We start from the raw sequence: 26,359 nt of genomic DNA on the forward strand, positions 1-26,359 counted from the left end.
CGTATATTAAGAAGTACATGGCACTCCATTTTAAAGTCTGGCACCTAGTGTTATAAATTACCGTTCTTTCATCTGTAATAAATTATTAATATTATTAAATATAACAATTAACTGAATGCACTGGCATGTAGGACACTTTTATATATTTTATCACACGGGCATGAAACATGTAATGAACGGGAAATGACCTAAGAAGAAGTAAGTGTCAAGATTTCGTTAACAAGGTAATGAACCCAATACTAAAGGGTTTGACGACGGTAGATTACACTTAAAATTATACATTGTCAGGACTTCTTCCATCGTCTATTCTTTAATACCCACGACAGAACCAGCCTCCGATACGTCGTGGCTTTTAAAGAATAGACGATGGAAAAAGTCCTGGCAATGAAGAATTTTAAGGTAATGAACGTTCATGTTCTATAAAAGGCGGGGAATTTATTGAACAGCCGAGCGACTATCAGCGGCTTACAAAATTCTCTAATCAATGAAGGTAGTTGGTTAAGGAATATAAATTTGGTTTCCCATAATTAAAAAAATTAATGCGAACCTCAAACAAAGGAAAACATTTTGTATACATCGGATGTAAAAATTACATTAAACAAATACAGTGGACCATCCATGTCAGAGTCTGTGTTTGCTGATGGCCGCTTTTGAAAGAAGGAACATGCATTAAAAGTTCAAACTGGGAAATATGGGGTCTTACGTCCTGTATAGTTCCAGAACAGACGGGCCACGTGATACTATTATGTATACGATGTGCCTTACTGTGACGCAGGCTGAACGAGCACCTGGTAACGAACCACTACTACAGGGCCGACCAGTACAAGTGCGACCTGTGTCCACGAGCCTTTCCTTGGAGGCCCAGTCTTAATCGACATCGAGCGGTCAACCACGGGGAAATCCGAAAATATCCCTGTGAGAACTGCAGCAGCGTGTTCACCGACCCAAGCAACCTACAGCGCCATATTCGAAAGCATCACGTGGGGGCCCGTTCGCACGCCTGTGCCCAATGCGGCAAGACGTTCGGCACGTCTTCAGGGCTCAAACAGCATACACACATTCATTCGAGTGTGAAGCCGTTCCAGTGTGAAGTGTGCTTCAAGGTAACACTGCATGAAGATGGCTGTCTTTTGGGATATTGCGCCATGTAGTCTGGTAGAAACTGAGCGACGTTTCCATCATGATGTTGATGAGAGCAGGCTACATGGCACATCGTCCCAGGAGATAGGCATCTTCATATGCGCCGCCGTGATAACTTTAGACTTCACACAGAAACACTCCATGTCCTTTCATATTACTGCATATTATTATTATTATTATTATTATTGTTATTATTATTATTCAGTGACTGGTCAAATGTCACTTCGTTTGAATGTTACAGAAACATATTCAATCCTTCATCATTCACCAATTTACCATTTAAATCATAACCTAGCTAATAGGCTCCGTGAACAGACCACACTACCCTGAATCCTGTCTGGCTGCCAAATGCACTGAACATGGCTGCTTCTGATGGTGAGCATTGCTTCGGCATTTAGGTCGTGCCTCTTGTTCCAGGCCTACACGCAGTTTTCGAACCTGTGCCGCCACAAGCGGATGCACGCAGATTGCCGTATGCATATCAAGTGCATCAAGTGTCGACAGTCCTTCAGTACTCTGACGTCACTCTCAAAGCACAAACGTTTCTGTGACTCTACTAAGTCATCTCCAGGAGGAAGAGGCGGTGCACCGCCCCAACCACAGCACCACCCAGTCCTGCCCCCCAATACCATGACCCATCTTCCGCATCCTCACCCTCAGCCTGCAAACAGCACCAACCCCTTCCTGATGTATTCTCGGCCACCAGCTGATCTTTCGTTTTACCCACAAACTCTTATCAGCCCTTACCCCCCAATCTACCCCCATGCTTCACCCCACTCACCTCATTCATTCCATAGTAACCCATTATTGTTCCAAACTGGACATCATACCAGACTTCTGGAGGATGATAACAAGTCCCAACACAACATGTTGCTTAGCGCAGATTGTCAGCTTCACCTTCAACTACGTAACAGCAATGAACGAAATCAGACGTCGCCTTACGAGAGGAACAACACAGAAATCTTGAAGAATGGACCACATCTGTCACCACCTCAACTTGCATCAGGTTCTAACAAAGTGCCACCACCCTCAGCTGATGAAGCTCTGACACACTTCCGACCGTCACCCTTGAGTGCAAGTGGAGGCTCGACGTACCCAAACCCCAGAGAATCTCTTCCTACAGCCAGAGAATACCCAATACCCGAAGATGAAGATAATGAACAAGGAAGTTTACCAAGAGACTTGTCTGCAGGAAGTGATGCTCGCACACCATCTCAGGAAAGAGACAGATTTGGTGAAAAGGAAGAGAAAAGACCAGGATCTGCAGGCAGTGCTAATAAATCTGAAGGCGAGGAACCACTGGATCTCAGAGTGGATTGCAAACGAAAGCGTGAGGAGAGCAATGACAAGGAGGTTAGTGTTAAACGCGGTCGATTTGTGTGTGTGACTCCTGCAAGGCAGAATGACAACAAATCAAAGGACGATGTCGGAAGTTCAGGAAAACGGCTGGCACCTTCTCCAGCTAGACATGATTCCCCACAAGGAGCCCAGCTACCTCCTCCACCACCACACCCATTATCAACACAGCTGTCAGAGAAAGTCCCATCTTCACTTGCTGTGACCATTTCACATACCATGGCCTATCCGCGTCCAATTCACCCCATGTTCCTTGAGGCCATGTACCGACCTTCTTATCCAAGTTTCCCACCTCCACCTGGTCCAGGCCATCATGAACGTCTTTTACCCCCTCCACCCCCTTTTGGAAGATATCCTTTTCTTGGGTCATTGGTTAATGGTCATATTGGGAACAGACAACCTTTTGACCTACTCAGAGCACCATTATCAAGTTTTGGTTCCAGTAAACCTTATGAAGATGTTTTAAGTCCGCATCACGCTGGTATCAGTGGTGGTGGTGGTGGAGGTGCTGGCAACAGCAGTGGCAAACTTAAGGACCGATATTCGTGCAAATATTGTGGCAAAGTGTTTCCCAGGTCTGCCAACCTCACGCGTCACCTGCGCACGCACACCGGGGAACAACCGTACAAATGCAAATACTGCGAGCGGTCCTTCAGCATCTCGTCCAACCTGCAGCGTCACGTCCGTAACATTCATAACAAGGAGAAGCCATTCAAGTGTCCACTGTGTGAGAGATGCTTTGGCCAGCAGACAAACCTGGACCGACACCTCAAGAAGCACGAGGCAGATGACGGCAGTGGAGTGGTATCTGTAGCGGACAGTCCAGGAAGCAGCAATGAGAATGAGCGTGAGGATTCGTGGTGCGATGAAATACGAAGTTTTATGGGAAAAGTGACCAACAGTGTTACTGAAGATCACCTGAGCAATAACCTTATAAGTCTTCAGACGCATCTGTACAGTACTCCTCATATGTCCTTCCCCCCTGTGAATGCTGTGGTGCCGAAGGAAGATGAGGATTCTGAAGGCCTATCAGAAGAAGTGGCATCTCCTCCAAGGCACCAGGAAGACAGACTGAAGCTTCCTCCCTCTCAGAACTCTCTCATAGCCATGGAAGTCAGCCAGTCACCGGTCTCTTACGAAGTGAAAGTGAAGACTGAGAACCCAATAAAAGAAGAGCCTGCGACCACCAACAATAATTGCAATGAACAAGAGACCATAGAAGTCTCCACCTAGCGATAAGACACTTGAACAAAAATGTTGGTGCAGTCGGACAGAAACAATTTACGAAGTTCAAGTACATATTTTGCATATCACAAAAAGAAACATATTTACTGGACCAAACCAGTCAGTGTTCCAGTTAATTTAAGTTTATGAAAATTAAAATTGGATTGATTCTGATCTGGTTGCACCAACTACCAATCTGCTACAGTCAGTTTACGCTGTCATCTCAATCAAATAGTTCCTAGATTTAAAACAGAGGAAGGACTCTTGGAATCTGTTAAAAAATATTAAATTTATATACAAACTTTGAACATATGACAGGGTTACATGGCAAAATCATATTGGCTGCTATGCTCAGAGCCTACGTGTGAATGAAAGCTAATCTACAAATATAAGGTGTAAACAGGAAGTGACAAGTCTGTTTCAGAAAATTAATTAATTACAAAGACAAAAATCCCCGTATCTTATCACATAAAATGTGTACAAATGTGTTATGTATATACATATAGTGGTTCGAGTGTATTAAAAACAAATGATAGTCACTAATATAGCCGAAGGTAAATATTCCCTAAATGTACAAATCGTGGAAAGTGAAAGAAATTTGTGTTGTATGAGGGATTACGCATTGAAAAAAATAATGTCGTCAATACTGTGACAAAAGAGTACATATTAATACAGGCAATGGATAAATTCGCACAATGTTGTATTGTAAGATTTCATGTAGGTTAAAATTCCCTTATTGTACAATGTACATTTCTGATTTACCTAAGAGCACAAAATATCATCTTTAACACATTTAATGTGTTCATTCTAAAATAAGCTTAATATTTAACAAATCTAATAAATTAAATGGAAGAATAGATGAAGTAGTTTCAACAAAATAAGAATAATTTCACTACAGGCAAAGTTGTTCTTTATCCTATTGACAATTACGTACATCAGAACTACAGTTATACTCGTGGATATTTTGCATCCTTGTATGTTTTACAATAATTTGCCAAAGATTTTATATTATTGTTTGCAACTTTGTCTTCAAGGCAATAAGTTTCTTGCACTGAGCTGCTATTCATTTAAATCAAAGCATAATTTGCCTACTTTACATATAATCAATTTTCTGTTAATTTGTTCTCCTTTTCGCTTCGTTCGTTCAAATAAACCTCCAATTGGATTTGTATATCCTCTGATTACGATTATGGCATTTCATGACTTTTTCCTTTCTTAATTCATCGTTTAATGGACAATATCAAAACTTTTGCCCTAATAATTTCGTCGTCTCAAAACCCGCTAAAATAGATTAACCAGTTTTAAATATGTGCAAATATGATCTTCGGATTGTAAGTAAGTTACAAGTTTTTCATTTTAATATAAGAATTCGACCATAAAACTCACTTTAATAAATTATTTGTTTAATCAATAAGATCTAATTTCTTTCCGATCTTCAGTTAGAGAAACAATCAGTCATACCGAACTTGAGGACAATACACATTCCAGCCATGAACTGTCATGACAGAACAGTCCTGCATTTTAATTTGAAACTGCAAAGAATTTGTGCTCTTTTTCAATTCGTGAATAGTGTACGCTAATAAGACATCAAACCAGGTGCTGTTTACAGAGCAAATTAAAACATCGTGCAAGGCCACTTAATGTTTTCGTGAACCTGTCTTAAAGAGCTTTCTGTTTAAAGAGTTTCATTTCCATTTCACATGCCTCACATTCACAGGCTTGCTTCCTTCGATACAAGAACAATGGTGATATTTATCATTTAAAAATAACACAGTAAGATTTTTTCAAATATTTAATTATATACATTTTACCATCTTTAATATTTGCCAAGATATGTATCAAACGCACAAATATTACTACTTTGAAAAGCTCACTGGAGAAGTCTGTTAAGACTGAAAATTCATATTTTATTACGTATTAAGTGCATTATGGTATCTTAATACGAACCACTACTCAAGACAGCAGGGTACTTTAATAATACATCCATTATAATTTACGGTTCAGAACAGTGGCATTACAGTTAATAAAATTTAAATTTTTGTTTGTAGAGAAATAATTCGCTCATTAAATAAGCTAAATTAAGTAAATTTAAAACAGCAAATTTTTATCATTTTAATATCTAATGTGGTTAACAAAGAATAAGCTTTACACGTACTTAGAAAGGACATAAATTTTATTGATGAAAACTTAATGATTATTTAGAGATCATTCAGTTTAAGTGGTGATAATGATAACGATAATGTTAATCTTCCCTCATTTATCTACGAAAAAAATATCATGATCACATGTATGTGTGTGGATGAGTTGTGTCACAAATATTAAGTGCACACCATAAGCACAAATGTTTGTCACTGACCGCATTATCAGTCTTTCATTTTCTCGCTTCTCTAGAACAAATCTCATCTCGGACCATTTCGTATTTTCAGTGTACCATTTATCATCTTAAAAATTAATAACTATATATTGTTTAAATCTTGTCCGTCTAATCACAATAAATTCTTATTAAATATTAAAATGTTACAATAATTAACATTTAAAATGTTTAAAATATTAAATGATGTTCTTTATCGAAATATTCGATTTACATTAGACCATCATTTTTCACGACATGTTTCAGTTCCAAAAAGAACTATCTTCAGGTGTATATAATTATATAAAGATTCAAATCAATAATAACTTAAATACAATTTCTATATATTATTTTAGCGTACATTTTTATCAGATGTTTATCAGATATCAAACGATGTTCTTTTCCAGATTTTATTCCATTTTAATAACATATTCGATGTTGTTCTGTATATGTACATCATGCTCAATATGACTTTAGTGTGGGTGAACGTTATTTTTGTTGTTTTTGTATCAGCCTGTAATGTAAATAATATAAAGACTAAATGGATATTAATAAAATAGAAATAGAAAATAAAATAATATATTGAAATAATGAAATATAATTTTGAAACATACCAGAAATGAAAGTTGTAGAGGAGTTACATCTGTCTGGAAGTATTGCCGTGTTTGAACTGAACTGTGTTCATTGTGGATTGTGGTTGTTTTGTAGGGAGGGTAAGTGAAAGGAGGTTGTTGGAGGTGGAGTTAAGTATTTAAAGGGAATTAAAAATAGGGTTATTAAGATAAATATTATTTAATTATTCGTATTTTTTTCCGTCTAATCACAATTGTATATAAATAAAATTTATACATAAGATATTAAAATATCATTTACATATTTGGTACATCTTTTTACTACATGTTTCGGTTACATTGAACCATCTTCAGGTGTAAAGTTAAAAGTTAAAAATTATAATCTTATAAACTAAAACGTAATTACTGTTGTTGTGTAACTTCTGATGATGTTTACTTCCAAATTCATTGGAGTGAGGGTATATTTTGAAGTGATAGTGATCAGTATTGATCCAGTTCTCCTCGGAAACGTTAGTACTTCTGAATACCTTCAAGACATATCTACGCTCTTCCTCGGCCAATGTTGAACCACTATCACTTCAAAATATACCCTCACTCCAATGAATTTGGAAGTAAACATCATCAGAAGTTACACAACAACAGTAATTAAGTTTTAGTTTATAAGATTATAATTTTTAACTTTTAACTTTACACCTGAAGATGGTTCAATGTAACCGAAACATGTAATAAAAAAAAAGATGTACCAAATATGTAAATGATATTTTAATATCTTATGTATAAATTTTATTTATATACAATTGTGATAAGACGGAAAAAACACGAATAATTAAATTTTAATTCACAATATGACGCAATTATATCAACTTATAAATATTATTGTCATTCAAGCAAACATTTTGTTTGAATGCTTGTTGTATATGACATTTTTCAATTGTGTCTCTGTGTTTCTTATTGTGTACTATTTTTAAGATGTCCATTGTATCTGTTATCGTGCTATATGCATGTCCAGTGTTTAGAATGTGTTTGGCATATGCTGAATTATCTTTATTATGTTTTATTGCCGCAATGTGTTCTTTATACCTATTTGTGAATGTACGTCCAGTTTGGCCAATATAAGTTAATTGGCATTCTTTACATTTTAGTCTGTATATTCCTGGTAAATTGTATTTGTTATTTATGTCTATTGGTGGTTTTTGTTTAAGGAAGTTTTTATTGTGTTATTTCTTTTGAAAGCTATTTTTAATTTGTTTTCTTTGAATAGTTTTATTATGAATTTAGTTTCTTTTCCTATATATGTAAAAGTGGCCCATCTATTTTGTATATCTTCATTTTTATTTTTATTATTGTCGTTAAGTTTCGTTGTTTTTTATTTAGAAAGTTGTTGTTATACCCATTTTCTTTGTAGATTTGTTGTATTATATTTAATTCTATTTGTTTGTTTGTTGTGGATATTGGGTACAGATTTTTCTTGTTTATTAAGTAATTGATGGACATTCTTTTTTGTTCAATAGGGTGGCAAGATGAGGCATGAATTATGGTACTCGTGGTAGTGGATTTTCTGTAAATTTTGAATTCAAAGTTTTTAGTTTTTCTTATTATAGTTAAATCCAAATAGTTTAGTGTATTATTTTGTTCAAGTTTTATTGTAAATTCGATGTTTTGATTTATGTTGTTGAATTCATCAAGGACTAGTTGGATATTTGTTTTTCTTCTATTGTAAATTATTAATATATCATCCACGTATCTGCTATAATATTGTATGTGGTTTTCATTTAATATGTTTACTAGCTTACAAAATCTCATCAAAAATAGCCAATATCTTAAAAGATTACTGCAACCTACCAAACACTTTCAATATAACAAATTCTGTAAATTTAATCAATGAACTTAAAGAAAACCTCAATAAAGACTTACGAATTTGTTCATTTGATTTAACTATAATAAGAAAAACTCAAAACTTTGAATTCAAAATTTACAGAAAACCCACTACCACGAGTACCATAATTCATGCCTCATCTTGCCACCCTATTGAACAAAAAAGAATGTCTATCAATTACTTAATAAACAGGAAAAATCTGTACCCAACATCCACAACAAACAAACAAATAGAATTAAATATAATACAACAAATCCTCAAAGAAAATGGGTATAACAACAACTTTCTAAATAAAAAACAACGAAACTTAACGACAATAATAAAAATAAAAATGAAGATATACAAAATAGATGGGCCACTTTTACATATATAGGAAAAGAAACTAAATTCATAATAAAACTATTCAAAGAAAACAAATTAAAAATAGCTTTCAAAAGAAATAACACAATAAAAACTTCCTTAAACAAAAACCACCAATAGACATAAATAACAAATACAATTTACCAGGAATATACAGACTAAAATGTAAAGAATGCCAATTAACTTATATTGGCCAAACTGGACGTACATTCACAAATAGGTATAAAGAACACATTGCGGCAATAAAACATAATAAAGATAATTCAGCATATGCCAAACACATTCTAAACACTGGACATGCATATAGCACGATAACAGATACAATGGACATCTTAAAAATAGTACACAATAAGAAACACAGAGACACAATTGAAGAATGTCATATACAACAAGCATTCAAACAAAATGTTTGCTTGAATGACAATAATATTTATAAGTTGATATAATTGCGTCATATTGTGAATTAAAATTTAATTATTCGTGTTTTTTCCGTCTTATCACAATTGTATATAAATAAAATTTATACATAAGATATTAAAATATCATTTACATATTTGGTACATCTTTTTTTTTATTACATGTTTCGGTTACATTGAACCATCTTCAGGTGTAAAGTTAAAAGTTAAAAATTATAATCTTATAAACTAAAACTTAATTACTGTTGTTGTGTAACTTCTGATGATGTTTACTTCCAAATTCATTGGAGTGAGGGTATATTTTGAAGTGATAGTGGTTCAACATTGGCCGAGGAAGAGCGTAGATATGTCTTGAAGGTATTCAGAAGTACTAACGTTTCCGAGGAGAACTGGATCAATACTGATCACTATCACTTCAAAATATACCCTCACTCCAATGAATTTGGAAGTAAACATCATCAGAAGTTACACAACAACAGTAATTACGTTTTAGTTTATAAGATTATAATTTTTAACTTTTAACTTTACACCTGAAGATGGTTCAATGTAACCGAAACATGTAGTAAAAAGATGTACCAAATATGTAAATGATATTTTAATATCTTATGTATAAATTTTATTTATATACAATTGTGATTAGACGGAAAAAAATACGAATAATTAAATAATATTTATCTTAATAACCCTATTTTTAATTCCCTTTAAATACTTAACTCCACCTCCAACAACCTCCTTTCACTTACCCTCCCTACAAAACAACCACAATCCACAATGAACACAGTTCAGTTCAAACACGGCAATACTTCCAGACAGATGTAACTCCTCTACAACTTTCATTTCTGGTATGTTTCAAAATTATATTTCATTATTTCAATATAATATTTTATTTTATATTTATATTTTATTAATATTCATTTAGTAAAGTAAAGTAAGTAAAGTTTGTCCCACTATACGCCATGTAGGCGCTTGGGGGGAGTGGAGGTATAGCTCCTCTCTTCCTTGACCTCGGCACTAGATGAGGGTGAGTGGTCAGCATCACGCCACGGCTGGCTTTACCCCCGGGAAAGGACCCCGGTATCCATTGGACAGGAGGCTGGGTGGGCCCCAGATCCGGTCTAGACGCAGAGGCTAGAGGAAAAATCCTCTGCCCCCGTCGGGGATCGAACCCCAGCCGTCCAGCCCGTAGCTAGTCACTATACTGACTGAGCTATCCCGGCTCATAAATATTCATTTAGTCTTTATATTATTTGCATTACAGGCTGATACAAAAACAACAAAAATAACGTTCACCCACACTAAAGTCATATTGAGCATGATGTACATATACAGAACAACATCGAATATGTTATTAAAATGGAATAAAATCTGGAAAAGAACATCGTTTGATATCTGATAAACATCTGATAAAAATGTACGCTAAAATAATATATAGAAATTGTATTTAAGTTATTATTGATTTGAATCTTTATATAATTATATACACCTGAAGATAGTTCTTTTTGGAACTGAAACATGTCGTGAAAAATGATGGTCTAATGTAAATCGAATATTTCGATAAAGAACATCATTTAATATTTTAAACATTTTAAATGTTAATTATTGTAATATTTTAATATTAATAAGAATTTATTGTGATTACACGGACAAGATTTAAACAATATATATTTATTATATTACAATATGACGCAACTTTACCATCTCATAAATTAATAACTATTACGATGGTATAATAATATTTGTGTATGTTCTTTGCTTGTTACATAAAGTGTGTATAGTGTTGAATGCCTCAAAGACTTCGTTAGATAAGACAAAAATGTGTAATAAAAATATTATTCCTCACTAAATTTCTATTGTCATTTTATTTTAGTAATATCCTTATTTCTTCAGGATGAATAAAATATAAACATCAGATCAGGACATCAAGAAATAAAATGTTGGGTGTAGATCTGAGTGTAATTATAGACTACTCACCATTTTAAGTTTTATAATGCATCTGACTATAACAAGACGCTACAAATTAACAAGAATTTCAGCAGAAGCCAGAATACTGTAAAACCACCTAATATCTCTTTCAGATTAGCACCAAACTAAACATAATTGTATGTTCCATGCATGAATCCATAGAGTAAACACACGAGACCGTATCTTTTGACCGCGTGTTATATCTTCTAAACGGATTTTGACAAAATTTGCTACTAGCATTCTTATACCTGTTGTGAAGTAAATTTAACTTGTGTTCATATTGGTCTACTATAACCGCAACTTCATATGAAACTCAAATCGAACCTTTTTTTTTTATAAATTTGGATAAATGTACTGATACAGGATATAAAACGTATAAGTTGTTGAGACCTTATAGTATTTTGTAAATATTTTCCATGTGGTAATCAAATAATTTGCGTCTGTCTGATAACCCTTTTCAGCAGTTTTGTGAGTGCGGTAAAAAGAAACAAGAAAGTTACAAAAGTACGGATTTAAAAAGTGTGTTCCATATGTGGGTCCTGTTTCTATAAACCTATTACATGAACAGTCCGTCCTAAGACCGTGCAAAAGTAATTAGAATATGTTGCCGTTGGTTGTCACACGGAGGCTTTATAAACACATAGGCTACTGTAAATATGATGTTTTTCGTCTGATTTATTCAGAGGCTCAATTCTGGAGGAGGACCATGTGTTCAGCGTCCCCAAGGCTGTCGGCCGCTGGAACATAAAATACTATCGTGGAACAATTTGAACGTTACACTTTTATAGAACGACAATAATAGTTGTGTGGTGTCTGGAATAAATCCGGTATGAAAGCTCAGCAATGAAACAATCAGATCCAACGAGGCATCGATATTGTGAGGTACAAACGCACGAGTTGTATGTATTAAGCGACAAGCAAATAGCATGACGTGTCTTCAGAGTCCCTTTCACAACAGCCACTATACACAGAATGTTCAAATTTAAAATTAGGAAACCTGAGTGTGTCTCACACCGAGAAGATACTTATGACAATGGAAACTGCACAACTGACGAACAGATGACGACGTTCTGGGTTCAAATCCCGGCTCGGAGACTGGCTATTGTGATATTTTCGTGGTTTTACTCAGTCCGTACAGGAAAATTCCAAGATAATGGCGTTTCATTACAAATTCCAATTCCTTGATCAATAATCATCATAAGTTGTTGATATCGTCATTAAACATAACAAAAACTTATGTGCATTGGGTGTTCGGGCAGATAGCATGCCTAATAGAAGGTGGTAGATTAGCCGGAAGAGAAAAACCCAAGTACATACAAAATCTGCCTAAAAAAACAGCAAAAGTCTACAGCAAATCCATTAAAAAGTGCCGAGCGCACGACGAGAAGCCACCTTTTCATTGCCTGAAGAAGACCAGTAATTAATTCCACGGACCAGTCCTTGAGAATCTAACAATTGCTCAGCTAGTCAAGAAATTCGGTGTATCTTATGTAACCAGAATGTTCATCACCGAGTTCACAACAGCCCGCCACCGGAAAATATTAAGAGCCAGAAGAATTCAGTTAGTGCTCCTATACCTTATTCATGTAACATCCATTTTAATATTATCCTCGCATCTACGCCTACGCCAAGAGATCTCTTCACGCATTTCGACAAAAATTGTGTACGCATTTCTCGTCTCCGCCCATGTCGTCTGCTGTTGTGTCAAACATCCTAAAAAGAGTACAAATTATGAAGCTCCTCATTCTGTAATTTTCTCTAGCCACTTATTTTCTCCCTCATGGAGACAAACCAGCAACGGAATATTGGCGCAAAACTAGTATCAGTACTCATGCTAGGACAAGGGACCGCAGATACGGGTCGTATAAAGTCCGTAACACCACAATGGGGAGTCTGAATGGCTATCAAATGTCGGGTCATCACGCTAGCATCGGCTGGAAATCCGTACGCTTTGCGTGGCTAACTCACTTCATATGCCGATAAGAACAGACAAGGACACAGACACAGGACATCAAACAAAACCTCGACGTAATCCTGCAACACAAACAAAGGCCAGTCACATCGCGCTCGACAGTTCGTCGTACACTCACTTTCTTGTCAAACGCAGGAATTTCTCCTCCCCAGTCAGTTCATATTTACGAGTTTGTAAGGGCAAGCATTCGACGGTATCCATCCGTATAAAACAACGTGGTATTACAACCCTTCTGTTATTGTCTACGAGCCAAAACTTCACGGTTTCAGGACTGTGGTACCTCTTGGGTTACGACAGCATGTTCTGCCTCCATAATCAGGGTAGAGTATAGAATGGACATGTTCCGCCATTGCGTTGGTAACCAGCTACAAGGCTACACGAGTCACAAACCATTTGATCACAACCCTTATTTTAACCGCCGTTAAAATGTAAATCTCAACGTATCGATTATTTGTCAGCATATTTAACGACGCTTTCCCAGTTATCAAGACGTCCCCCTGATCATTTTCTCAATTTGACGCCATGACATAAAGCAGAGTGAAATTTGTTACAAAAAAATCAATAATTTGCAATATAATAATTGTATTTTAAAACTATTTTATATTGAGACGTAATTCTGAAAGCATGAATGGAATAAACAGTTGGTAGGACTGTGGACAGGGATTAGACTTGTTATAAGGCCTTTTCCTACACAGGACAGAAAATGCGGACACACATCTATGAATCGACAGGGATCCCAGTCTTACAGTGGCCCAAAATCATACGAAAACTAAACCATGCGGTTATTTATATTGCGCCAATTATTTATTTTCTTCAAAATGTAAAATAAATAATTTAGTATTTGTTTTAACAAAATCGAAAAGGAATATGTCAAACAAAATTATAATACTTTGTTGTTTTTTCTGTGGTCCGAAGGTGGAATTGGGCGGGGTGTGTGACCACCTCGCACTTAATATAAGAAATATCTGAATTGAATTGTAAGTGTTAACTGGATACGACAGTACCAACGGAAACTTGTGAAACATTAATAACACTAAAACAGTTCGTCGGTGTTATGTATTTGGTTGCGTCAGATGATAACATTTCATGCAGCCTGTGTTATAGGCTGCCCGATGCACAGCGAATACAAGCGACTTAATTATTTATCTCAGGGGCTTGTGACGTAGCATCGTTCCTCGGATATTTCAATCAGTGTGTTTGTGCGTGCATGCGTGCTCGCGTGTCTCCCCTTGTGTTTGATATTTTTTTGCCGTCTATTTAACCACGCTTTGAACTCCTTGAATTATACAACATCGAATTATCTCTGAATTGGAAAGGATAAGAACGTAATAATCGTGGGGTAATTTGGGGAATTTTCCATGTATTTGTTCCGTAGGGACTAAGAAAGACCACGAAAGGCCTCAGTCAGGATAGCACCCCGCGTAAAGATTTGAGCTCGAAACCATGCTAACCATTCGTCCATGACGTTTGGTCATTTGCTAATGAACGGTGAAGACTTATGTAATAATTAAGATACATTTTATTGTGTGCCCTACGATGTTCCAAACTGGTACAGACAGAAGCGGAACTGAGAAAGGGGTAGATAAAAAGAAGGGTGGATTGGGAAAAGAAGAAACAAATAAAGAAAGAAGGAAGAAGAAACATTGAGAAGAAGAAAAAACAGGCGTACCTCGTTTTATTGCGCTTCGCAGATATTGCGTTTTTTTTTAAAAATTGGAGGTTTGTGGCAACCCTGCGTCGAGCAAGTCTATCGGCGCCATTTTTCCAACAGCATGTGCTCACTTCGTGTCTCTGTGTCACATTTTGGTAATTCTCACAATGTTCTCGCATTATTTTTGAAACATAACGCTATTGAACACTTAATAGACTACAGTATAGTGTAAACATAACTTTTATATGCACTGGGAAACAAACAAAAAATTCATGTGACTCGCTTTATTGCGGTGGACTGGAACCGAACCCGCAATATCTCCGAGGTTTGCCTGTACTATGTTTCTCGGTATGCCAGGACACGTCTGACATTATTAATACTTGAGAGCAAATGGAAACATATTTGAAAGAGAAAATACACTAGACGCCGGTGTCACAAGGACGAACTCTCCTGCGATGAGTTGGAACGTACCACTCAGTTAAAAATTGTGTGCTAGATCCATTTGTGTGACCGTCAAGCCTTAAATGTTAGAAGGCTGAGAAGGGGATGTAGCTAATATAATAATGACTCTGGCAAGCAGCAGCCATGAACCGGTGAACGCCAATCACAGTTTCATGAAATAAATTAAGAGACTTGACTAATTATTTATAATGTGCGTATTTATTCCACATGCCACACACCTTCCTCTTTTCCTCGACATAACCTCCCCTCTACGAATGTTAGAGAACTAAGCCCAGAGTCTAGTGAAAGTTACTAGAGAATCGACTTCAGAAGTGACCACCTAAACGCCAAAGTAAATTAAAGATAATATTAAAATTGGTCCAGCAGAAGCAAGATGGGAAGTCGTGAAATGGTTTAAACTTCTGGAAAGGTGTGTCTTCGTGAAGAATCTGGTCGGCAGCACTTGGGGGGGGGGGGGGGGAAGAATCCAACCCTTCCGCTAAAATGTGCTCTTAGAAAAAAAAATCACTGTATAATAAATACTCCCCTTGCTCAGAATGTGTACATCAGATTCGTTGGTTGTTTCCACAGAAATAAAGTGATGTGGCTAGAGGAGCAGAAGTGGCCACTGAACGCTTGAAGTATGTGAGTCGCTGCTGATAACACTAACCGCGTCGCGAAGCCATGGTAACGAGGCTGGATGGAAGTTATCTGCTGACCGTGGGCACAAGGATACTGGAAATGGACCAGAAGAGGAGGCACAATCCATGGGCGGACAGAAATATCATCACTGCTGTTACCGTTCATTTAACGCAAACAAAAGTGTGTTGCCGGGAAGCGTATGACACTACACTGCTGTATCAAGTCATAAAGATGATTTTTGTATCTTGTTAAACACATACCGCATTAAAAATGTTTCAAGTAGAATTTGTTGCGTCTTGTTTATTTAACGATGCTACCAGTGGCTCAAACTAGGAATGTTTCATGAATTGGAAATGACATGTAAGGAGAGAATCGTTGTCTAAATCAACTTACTAAACCAGCGTTTGCCTGGAGGGACTCCGGTAGAACTACGAAAATCCTCAGACAGTACACCCGGTCTGTCACTCGAGATTTGAAATTATGATCCCTCGAACAGGATGCAGCAGCACCAACCACTTGGCTGCGACTTCCAGTTTTGGATCTCAAAAATACGTATTCTAAACCATGTCACATTCATTTATTATAAACAGCTTACTTTAGGAAAATTCTACTAAAATACGGGAGATTTCAGGTTCCTACGGTGACGAGTATGAAACATGAGACGACTTGCCTCCATCATCAGGGTTACAGTGATGGAGGCAGAAAGCACTTCTGAAACGTAGGCAAACTTGTACAAAACCACGTGTCGCAACACCACAGAAGACATCCACCTTAACAGTACAGTTTGTTTTTAACGTTATGGGAAGTTAACGAAAGACTCAACACTAAACTTCATCAGAGTCTGTTGAGTGTTTCCAGAGGTGGCGCGTAAGGATGAGCAAACATATCTGTACGACCTCCCCACGACATATGACGAAATGGATTTTGCGAAACATGTAGCACGTAGGAGCGATGTTTTCTTCTCCGACCTTACCCCAACCGCTTCCTGTACCCTGACTTTGATCCTGCCAAGCCTTTCTGAGTAATCACAGTTACTGATGATTCAGTGGCTGGTCGTCGCGTCTCTCAACAACTGCTGTGCGTTTAGTGGACTCTACCAGGCAAGGAACAGCTGCAGTTAAAACAACTCAAAGGTTTGGAGAATTTATTTTGAACACACCGTGCCCTACATATCTATTTCAAGACAACTGTTCTTGTGTGAAGTCATATAATACGACTTAATATCCAACAAATGTTAAAGAGAACACGAGATACGAGGTAGCGGAAGGTGAAATTGTCTGTTACAGTAACACGACTGTAAAGAATCATTTAAATTAATAATACATAACAATATATACTATATGTCAGAGACGGCTCTTTGCTACGCAGATTAAAACAAATATGTTGATGATATGTAGAGACACGAGGCACGTTTGTTAATTGAAGCTAGACTGTTTCGTGTTAAAAGTGTTTTCATGGTTTCTGTGCGGATATGCAGTGAAAAACTAGCGTGTGTTTTAACCGTTCAAAGTCCAATGGTAACTTTTTGTACCATCTGCATAAACAATGAGGAACTCTCCATTCTTTATTCATGGGTTTATTATGATTCTCAGTTTGACAGGGATTGTTCCCTTACACAAGATCAACCGATTGATACACATGACGGTGAAATGTATTTTTTAAAGGGGTGCGTTGTTAACTAACTAGATGGCTTACGGAACTCGAAGGTTCATCACCGAATTAACCAAAGACCTCCACCGGACCCTGACCTGGGCCAACAAAATCCAGTCTCCTTCAACTCCTATCTCCAATAGATCCCGCCTGACATTATCTTTCCATCTACGTCTAGGTCTCCTCAGGCTTCCAAACCAATACCCGGTGCACACCTCTTGTCCCATCCATGCGTGCTACATGCCCCGCCAATCTCATTCTTCTTGCGTTGTTAAATAATAGAACAAAAATACTGAACTAGGTAAATAGCACTGGTAGTGAAGATTAATCAATATCATTCGAGTAGCGTGACTGTGATTTTAACCTCTGGAGTAGACACACGATTAGTTAGGAACCCATGGGAGGTTTGCGTTTATGTCTCAAGTTCGATGTCAGGACAGGCTACATACAACTATCTACGAAGTAGATCAAGAGTATCCCTTCTTGAGAAGCTGATAGTGACTCAACTAGTCAAATATATTGCGATGGTTCATTACCGTGTTCAAAAGAGCCCGCCAGTGGTCCCTGAACCATCCACAGCTCACACCCTCATTTTATATTATTCTCCTATATTAGCATATTTTGATTATTTTACAGGATGGCCGAGGGACATGTCTGGCTGCTGTTTCTGCTGTGTGGCTTTCACACACCCCTGGAATCTGTCGGTGTACAACTTGTGGGGATCCCCTCGGAAACTCAACTGACTGAGGCCCTTATCAATTCCGAGCGGCATCACACAAGCAATGTTTCGTCTACCCTGACGGTTTGCGATAATTCTGAAGGATTAATTGTTGGCAGTGATGATTTAAAGCCACTTGATGTTTTTAACTCGACGGTGTGTGGCACGGTCAATCTTAACAAGATCGTGGATGAACTTCTTGACGGTCTCCGCGTAGACATCATAAAGCAGGGAAAGGACCGAATCAAAATCCCAGACATAGACGAAACATTCAACAAAAGAGTGTACTTCATTAAAGTTAAAGGTGAGTTCAAAGGTGAAAACGGCTGGGTGGAAAGTCTCTCCACCATCCACAGAACAGCTGATGCAGTAGCTTCGTCTTACGGCAAGAACCTCTCAGTTTCATGTGGCTTTGGACTCGAACATCTGGAAGTGGGTTATGACAGGTACAGAGCGAAATTCATGAGACTCGGACCGCATGGAAAGATAAATGGAATTGTTGGCAAGAATTCTATACTTTTGAAAGCGACTGTAGCCTGGACTAATCAAAATTGCACTGTAGCTTTAAATCAGCTGGTTTTAGACAGTTTCGGAGATTTTAAGTTGAAAGTCACCGGTTTGGGGCCCATGAACTGGTTGCTTTCCAAAATCTCAACTTGGATTTTGCAACATTTCGAATCAGAAATTAAAGGCAGAGTAGAATCCACGCTGAGAGAAGAAATAGAGAAGAAACTGGACCATTTTGACTGCAGTAAATACTTCCCTAAACCCTAATGTTAGATGATTACAAAGTGAATTAGTACATACCATTAGATCTTAAAGCGGGACGAGGCGTGAACTGAAATTTGCAGTTTACGTCTTTTCAAAATAAGTTAATTACAACTTTATATTCTGACAAAGGTCGGTGGTTACCTACATGATGTCAAGTTGTGGCTAATAGAATGGCGGTTTCGCTATGATTCTAGCCTCGTGACCAATCGATTTGGTTGAGATATACATATAAATTTTATATTAATGTTTCCAATTTAAAGAAATTATAACTCTGATATTAATAAATATGCTGATATGATACGAAACACAACGTATTGGAGCGAACTTCATGTTTGTTTTTACAATTTGCAGTTTTACAAGTGCTCAATATGAATATGGCTCCCGCGAGTTAATGTCAAAGTTATGATTCCTTTAAACAGGAACCTAATTGTGACCCACTCTTAATTACTAATGTAAATCTTACAACTTTACAATTAAAATTTGTATTCTCTTTCGTAGCATCGTTATTCATTTATTTACTTTGATATAACCATTTTATAATTTCCAGTGTTTTAAATTATTACGTCATACCAGATAAAGCACGACGTTTTTCGGTCTGTCTGTAGTGCAGCACGTGACTTCCCAGGCCACTACGATACAGGGACTTCCATTAAGTCTCGCATAGAGTACTAAATCACATTTACTTTCAACTTTTCAACACAACTTGCGTAAAAATGCATAGTTGTCACCATTAGCAATGCCTGTTAAAATTCAAAGTGAAATCCAAAATAGGTGATAGGCCTATATCTATTTTACGATGCACAGTTAAATGGCCTTTAGTTTTTTGAAATAAAATCTTTATAAATTTGGGAATAGTGATTATTCTTTGCTTTGACACGCGAAGTGTTCTGCACATATTTCTGCCCAGCTTTCCAACAGAAAAAAGTAATTGTCGAGGAATATATTTTTTTATTTTGAATACATATCACTTTTTTGAGATTCTGTACCACGCATTTGGTTACGTCAGATGTGCGGATGATACGCTGGTTTTAGCAAGTACCAAAGAGGGGCTCCAGTTACTAATGAATCGTATAGTGCAAACACGTGATGAATTCGGCTTGAAACTGAATATTAACAAAAGTAAGTATATGATTATCAGCAACGAGAGAGCAGTTCAAGATTATGAAGTTTAAGTCAATGGAACAGCTCTGGAGAGAGTCGTAAAAGCAAAATATCTAGTATGTGACATTTATGAAATGTGGGATCTTTCCGCATTGAACCTAGCTCGGGCAACATTTATACGAATGAAAAAAGTACTCTCTAGTAACGACTTAAACTTGTGGCCCCGAAATTATATCCTGCGATATTATGTATTCCCAGTTCTATTGTACGGAACGGAGGTTTGGACCGTTACTGAGGCGATACTTAAACGTCTTGAGGCATTCGAGATGCGAGTATATCGGCGTTTACTCAAAATTTGCTGGACTGATATAATAAGTAACGAAGAAATACTTATGAAAATTAATAAAAGAAAAGAAATCGTCAAAACCACCAAACGACAGAAGTTGGAGTATTTTGATCATATATGCGACATCCAGAAAAATACAAAATTTTACATCTTATTATGCAAGGAAAAATCGCGGACAAACGAAGCCCCGGGAGAATAAAAATGTCCTGGATGAAGAATTTAAGGCAATGTTTTGGACTGTCCAAAGTACAACTTTTCCGTGCAGCTGTAAATAAAATCATAATCACCAACATGGCGGCCGATATGATAGCCAACGCTCGATAACGGTCAAGGCGCCAGGAGAAGGAGAAGAAGAAGAAGATGATTTGGTTATGTTTGTTTAATTTAAATTTGATTTTCAGGATGTGCGTTAAGGTATACACACTTTGCCATTTTAATCTGTGCAAACAAACGTTTCAAATTTACTAAGGGAACATTTCATTTCAAGGTCTTCGACGGAAACATAATCCTTGTATAAACTATCTCAAGCAAGGATCCACTTAAAATCGACACTTTCTGTCACTGTTAAGTTACCAAATCGTGTGTTTACATATGGGGTGTCATGAAGACGGGAGATAGAGGAATTAGTTCTCTGTTCGTGATAAAATTTCTCTCAGAAGATAAAAAAGAGAAGGACTACAGTTACACGAAAACCTGCGTGTTGCCAGGTTACCAGAACAGTGAGTGTCTCTCAGGGGCCACAGCCACCACTTCTTCTACTTCGAGGGTAATTATTATTATTATTATTATTATTAATTAATTAATTAATTATGTAACGACGCTGTCCATAGCTCAGACTATGTGGTAGAGAATTAAAGAATGATTAATAAATAATCAAACAGGAAGGTTTATGTTATAATTTAAGGTACGGGCGGGTCATGTAGCATGCATGGGGTAATAAAAAATGCAAACAACATTTTAATCGAAAAATCTGAATGGAGAAAACCAATGCAGTGGCCCAGGTTATAAATGGGGCGATAATATTAAAATAGAACTTAAGGGAGCAAAGTGGAAGTGTTTGGATTTGATTTATCAGACTCGGGATAGAGATTGGTCGTGGGCTGGTGTGGATATTGTTGATTAGATGAGGGAATATCGGCATCTCGAAGAGGATTCTAGTCAATAAAGTTGGTATCAGTTATTAAGCATTGCCACGTATTACAAAACATCGAAACACTGGACGCTGTAACTTCTGTCATAATACATTAATTTCTTGTTCTAATTTAAAACAAAAACCCCGTAAACATTAAGAGAATGTTATATGTTTCAATTACTTTTGTCTTGTAACGAGTGGGCTGCGCTTTCTATTTGGAAGGACTCTGTCAGTATAGGTAGCACATCTTGTGGTAAAAATGTTGGGTAAACACAGATTTCATTTTGGATTTTGTAAGTAAGATCATATACGAAAGATCTGTAGAAGTAAGTGAACGGGGTACAACTTATTAAAACATGTTGACTTACCACTCATTATTTTTTGACAATTATTTCCATAAAGTTACCATGGGTTAGACAGCCTGAAACGAGAGGCACAAGACAAGAACACAGAATTCTGATTGTGAAATTCGGAGATGGAAATGGGAAGATTTTTGAAGTATCACCTAAATTGATAAAAGGGAAACACGTTGTGGTAACGCATATTGCACTGAAATGACTAAACTCCGTAAGTTTAGTGATAACTGTATATACCAACCTGATTTTACGTTCAGTAACACTGTGTTTTGGCCACGTTGTGTATTTATGGGTTTTATGTGATTCTCAGAGTAAGCAATGATTACTTTTTAAAACAGCGTTAACCATTTAATCTTTGTTTTTACCGTGTTCACAAGTGCCCCACCAATGGCCCCTATCCTGAGAAAGATTATGTATTTATTAAAGATCCATTTTAATATTATCCTCCCGGCTACACTTTGATTTACCATGTGGTCTCTTCACTTCAAGTTTTCTGACCAAAATATTCTGGTACAGAATCAGCTAAAAGTAAAGACGAGGCAAAAATTCTGAGCTCCTGGACACCCAACAGAGAATCACGTCAAAGAGTCATGACTTTAGAGTTATTTATATACGCTCTCCCTGATAATGTAGTTGTGTTCTGTTATCAATATAGGTCAAGTCGTAACAACCCGACGACGATGGCACTTGTGCAAGTCTGCCTGGCTCTTCTGATTATGGCCTGGTGCTCCACAGTACGAGCATCACCTCCACACGTTAATTCGAAAGGAGACGCAGAACATTCAACTGCAGCTGAAGTCGAACATCTGGGCAATGTGACGGAGATACAGACGCATCCTCAGGAGTACGGGGCAGATGACAGAAACACTAGTTTGAATGAGACGAAGGGGCCTGACCGTACACTAATTCCGTTGGAGGACATTACTACTAGCGTTGATCAGAACACGTTAGCCCACATCTTTAACATTCAGCTATCGATTCCACTTGATATAGATATCGGTATCATCAATCCTGATTTCTCACGAATGATTCTCAATGTAGATTCAAATATAGGATCCATGGAAATTGAAGGTGACTACTCACTGCTTACCAAAAACCTTGCCATGATTTCGCTTATTAGCCAAGGACACTTCTACGTCAGTTTACATAACGTTACATTAACGGGAAAAATAGCCCTAGCATTAACACCCGCTGCTCTCCTACCTTTAGACTCTAATTTTGTCTACAAGCCGCAAGAAGTAACTGCCCGAGTTATTCCGATGACTGAAATTACTTTACCACAAGACGTGAATCTATCAAAGGACATTGTAGGGGGAGTACTGGCCGAAACCATCAACAACAAGATCCGAGATCAACTCAACTACTATGTGGATACGCAGATAAATCTAGCTTTAAGTAAGATAAGTGTTTTTACTGTAGGGCACAAGAATGTTAAGCCAGTCGCTGAAGAGCACTTGACACAAAATGTGAAGATCAGTGATTTGTTTGATGAATTGCTGGCAGACGTAAAGGAAGGTATTCTGGAAAATCAGGAGGATGATATAGACATACCCAGTTTCCATAGGAATTTCTCCGAAAAATTAGAAACAAGCATTGTCAATGGTACGTTCACGGCGGAGCGAGGCTGGCTTTCAGGGCTCTCGACAATCAAAAGATCCTCAAACGTGAGCTTGTCCAAATCTGGCGAAGAGTTCATTTTGTCAGCAATGATAGAATTTGACGATCTACAAATGGGGTACGACAAATATGTCGCAATGTTTCTCAAATCGAAAGTAACAGGGGAGTTACACGGTAATTTCATGCACAGACAACTGACAATGAAGGTGGCAATGGATCCGAAAGAAGATGGGACATGCATATCAACACTGAATGAACTGAGAAACTTCAAGGTCAATGCTTATAGGATTAAGAAAATTACAAACATAGGATCTTTTGACTGGCTACAAACACGAATAAATAATTGGCTGATAGGGTACTTTCAGACTAAAATAGTTAAGGAAGTTGAAAATATGATGAGCACTGCTGTACGTAGTTCTTTAAGTCGGTTTGACTGTGGCGAATATCTTCCCAGTCTCAAAATCTTGGCATAATTAAAATAGTGGATGAGAAAGTCCTCTTAGACCCGTACAGCCTTGTAGTGGAAGAATTAAGATAATGTGAGTAGATAATTTTGTTTTATTGATGATGATAGTGATCCACTTAGAGTAGACTACACATGAAACCTCAAATCGTCTTTGAAAGCCTAAATATTTGCTTCTTGTGTGTTGTAACTTTCGTGCCTTAACACGAAAATATGTAGCAATTTAAAGAGGTTGTCAGTCACAAGTATTTCTGTGAAGGAAGAGAAGATACAAAATATATTTCTCATGGTATCTACATTTAATTTGTTTCATGGGCGGAAATTATTTCAAAATGCTCATCAAGGTGTACATTTTCATTCATGAATAGATAAATAATTTAATAACAAAATTATGGTTTCGTATCTCCTTCACCACAGGTTCTGAAAATAAGTTATTGTTGCCCATTTGTTAAACAAACAAAATCCCTTGCTGATTCACTCTCATTTTGGCTTACCAGTGTCAAAATGGTTGTTACTACCAACTGCTAATGGATCACAAAACGTTTCAGGCAGTGAAAATAGTCTTTTGAGGCAGATCGGAAAACTTGTGTGACTTAGTGGACAAACCAAGCGTCTGCTGTACAACCCTGATTCAACCAAAGCAAGAGACTACAGAAAATTGGTCCCGCCATGGGGACCATTTTTTATTATGTTCATTTGCTTTGAAGAATCCGAGATAAATATTGACAGAAGTTCTTACAAACAGCCTCTTCTATAATGTACTTATATTCAAAATGTTTTACTTAAAATAAAAATAAGCTTAAAATAAAAACAAGCTCATTTCCAGCCTATGAGTTAATATAATTTCCAAGTCCACCGACGAACTTCACCTTCGCGTTCCTGACAGCAGTGGTTCTATGTTCGGCCCTGGCGTAGATCATCACATCTGATTGTCATTCGTGACTATCCGCAAGTTCTTCCAGGAAAATGGTCAAAGAGTATTTTAAAGTAAAGCAAGCCACGACCAATCCTTTCACATACTTTTCGATAAATAATTTACAATCACCATTCCATACGATGACGTAGGCTGCAACCTTTACAGTTGAAAATCGTCGTTAAATTATGAAATGAACAATCTTTTACAAGTTGCTATCTCTAACTAAATTATTGAGAATTTTACAGCTGCTCAGATTGTCAAGAAATTTCCGCCTTACATAGAATCCGAAAATTCATCATCGTGTTTACAGAGGCCTCCACCAATCTCTGTCCTGAGCCAGATCAATGCAATGAACGATCTCTTTTAAAAAATCTAGATGTTTTGATCGCCTCCATGCGTGCTACGTGACGCATTTATTTCATTCTACTTGAGTCCATCTCCGTAATATTAGGTGAAGAGTACAAATTATAATGTACCATGCTGTGTATTTTTCTCCAACCTTAGATGGGAGGATAATGTCAGGCGGGATCTATGGGAGATAGGAGTTGAAGGAGACTGGATTTTGTTGGCCCAGGACAGGGCCCGGTGGAGGGCTTTGGTTAATTCGGTGATGAAACTTTGGGTTACGTAAGACATATAGTTACATATAAAAATACGCTACCACCGGTCCTAAGTAACTGAACTTCGGCACGTTTACAAATTATTTGTTTCCAAAATCAAAGGTCTTATACACACACCATGCTTCTGAAAATAAAAGGAAATAAGGAAACGCTTAATATGCAAGCTCTTGATTCCTACAAATCCTTTCCAAGGCATAATCAGTATAAGCAATTAATTCTCAAGTGATATAAAATAATGACCAAATGCTATTGGAGTTTAGGTCCATAACTGGTCATTGAACCGCTTCGGTTAAATTCACATCCAATGCTTCTATCATGAAATAATCCCGTGTAGCATGTAACCTGGAATCTCTCATAATACAGGCATACCTCGGAGATAATGTGGGTTCGGTTCCAGATCACCGCAATAAAGCGAGTCACACGATTTTTTTTTGTTTCCCAGTGCATATAAAAGTTATGTTTACACTATACTGTAGTCTACTAAGTGTGCAATAGCATTATGTTTCAAAAATAATGCGAGAACATTGTGAGAATTACCAAAATGTGACACAGAGACACGAAGTGAGCACATGCTGTTGGAAAAATGGCGCCGATAGACTTGCTCGACGCAGGGTTGCCACAAACCTTCAATTTGAAAAAAAACTCAGCAATATCTGCGAGGCGCAATAAAACGAGGTATGCATGTACTTAATTTATTCTCGGGCTAC

At 37.2% G+C, this 26,359-nt stretch overlaps 3 protein-coding genes and 1 long non-coding RNA gene across 6 annotated transcripts in view; 3 read left to right on the forward strand and 1 right to left on the reverse strand.

Annotated features, from left to right (window-relative positions):
* The window catches only part of LOC110831782 (transcription factor hamlet), a 189,529-nt gene extending 183,173 nt beyond the window's left edge, over positions 1-6,356 (forward strand). For 2 of the 3 annotated variants that reach the window (XM_022068172.2, XM_022068174.2), the window contains exons 6-7: positions 776-1,103; positions 1,558-6,356. In XM_022068172.2, the coding sequence (XP_021923864.2) occupies positions 776-1,103; positions 1,558-3,729 (2,500 nt within the window). In that variant the 3' untranslated portion in view covers positions 3,730-6,356. The remainder of the gene's footprint in view (positions 1-775; positions 1,104-1,557) is intronic. The other variant, XM_022068173.2, reaches the window with a different exon arrangement.
* The window catches only part of LOC147874613 (uncharacterized), a 202,205-nt gene that overhangs the window by 120,394 nt on the left and 55,452 nt on the right, over positions 1-26,359 (reverse strand). The window lies entirely within an intron of this gene.
* Positions 16,970-19,598, forward strand: LOC110831786 (mite allergen Lep d 7). Its single transcript, XM_022068182.1, has 2 exons — positions 16,970-17,095; positions 18,249-19,598. Exon 2 carries the CDS (start codon positions 18,250-18,252, stop codon positions 19,102-19,104), a length of 855 nt encoding a protein of 284 aa, XP_021923874.1. The 5' UTR covers positions 16,970-17,095; position 18,249; the 3' UTR covers positions 19,105-19,598.
* LOC110831783 (uncharacterized) lies at positions 21,033-24,941 on the forward strand. Its single transcript, XM_022068175.2, has 2 exons — positions 21,033-21,314; positions 22,692-24,941. The coding sequence occupies exon 2, from the start codon at positions 22,717-22,719 to the stop codon at positions 24,124-24,126; it is 1,410 nt and encodes a 469-aa protein (XP_021923867.2). The 5' UTR covers positions 21,033-21,314; positions 22,692-22,716; the 3' UTR covers positions 24,127-24,941.

Source organism: Zootermopsis nevadensis, unplaced genomic scaffold (assembly GCF_977971745.1).
Source record: "Zootermopsis nevadensis isolate Lab colony 2312 unplaced genomic scaffold, Znev_1.0 Znev_ptg000007l, whole genome shotgun sequence".
NCBI lineage: Eukaryota > Metazoa > Arthropoda > Insecta > Blattodea > Termopsidae > Zootermopsis > Zootermopsis nevadensis.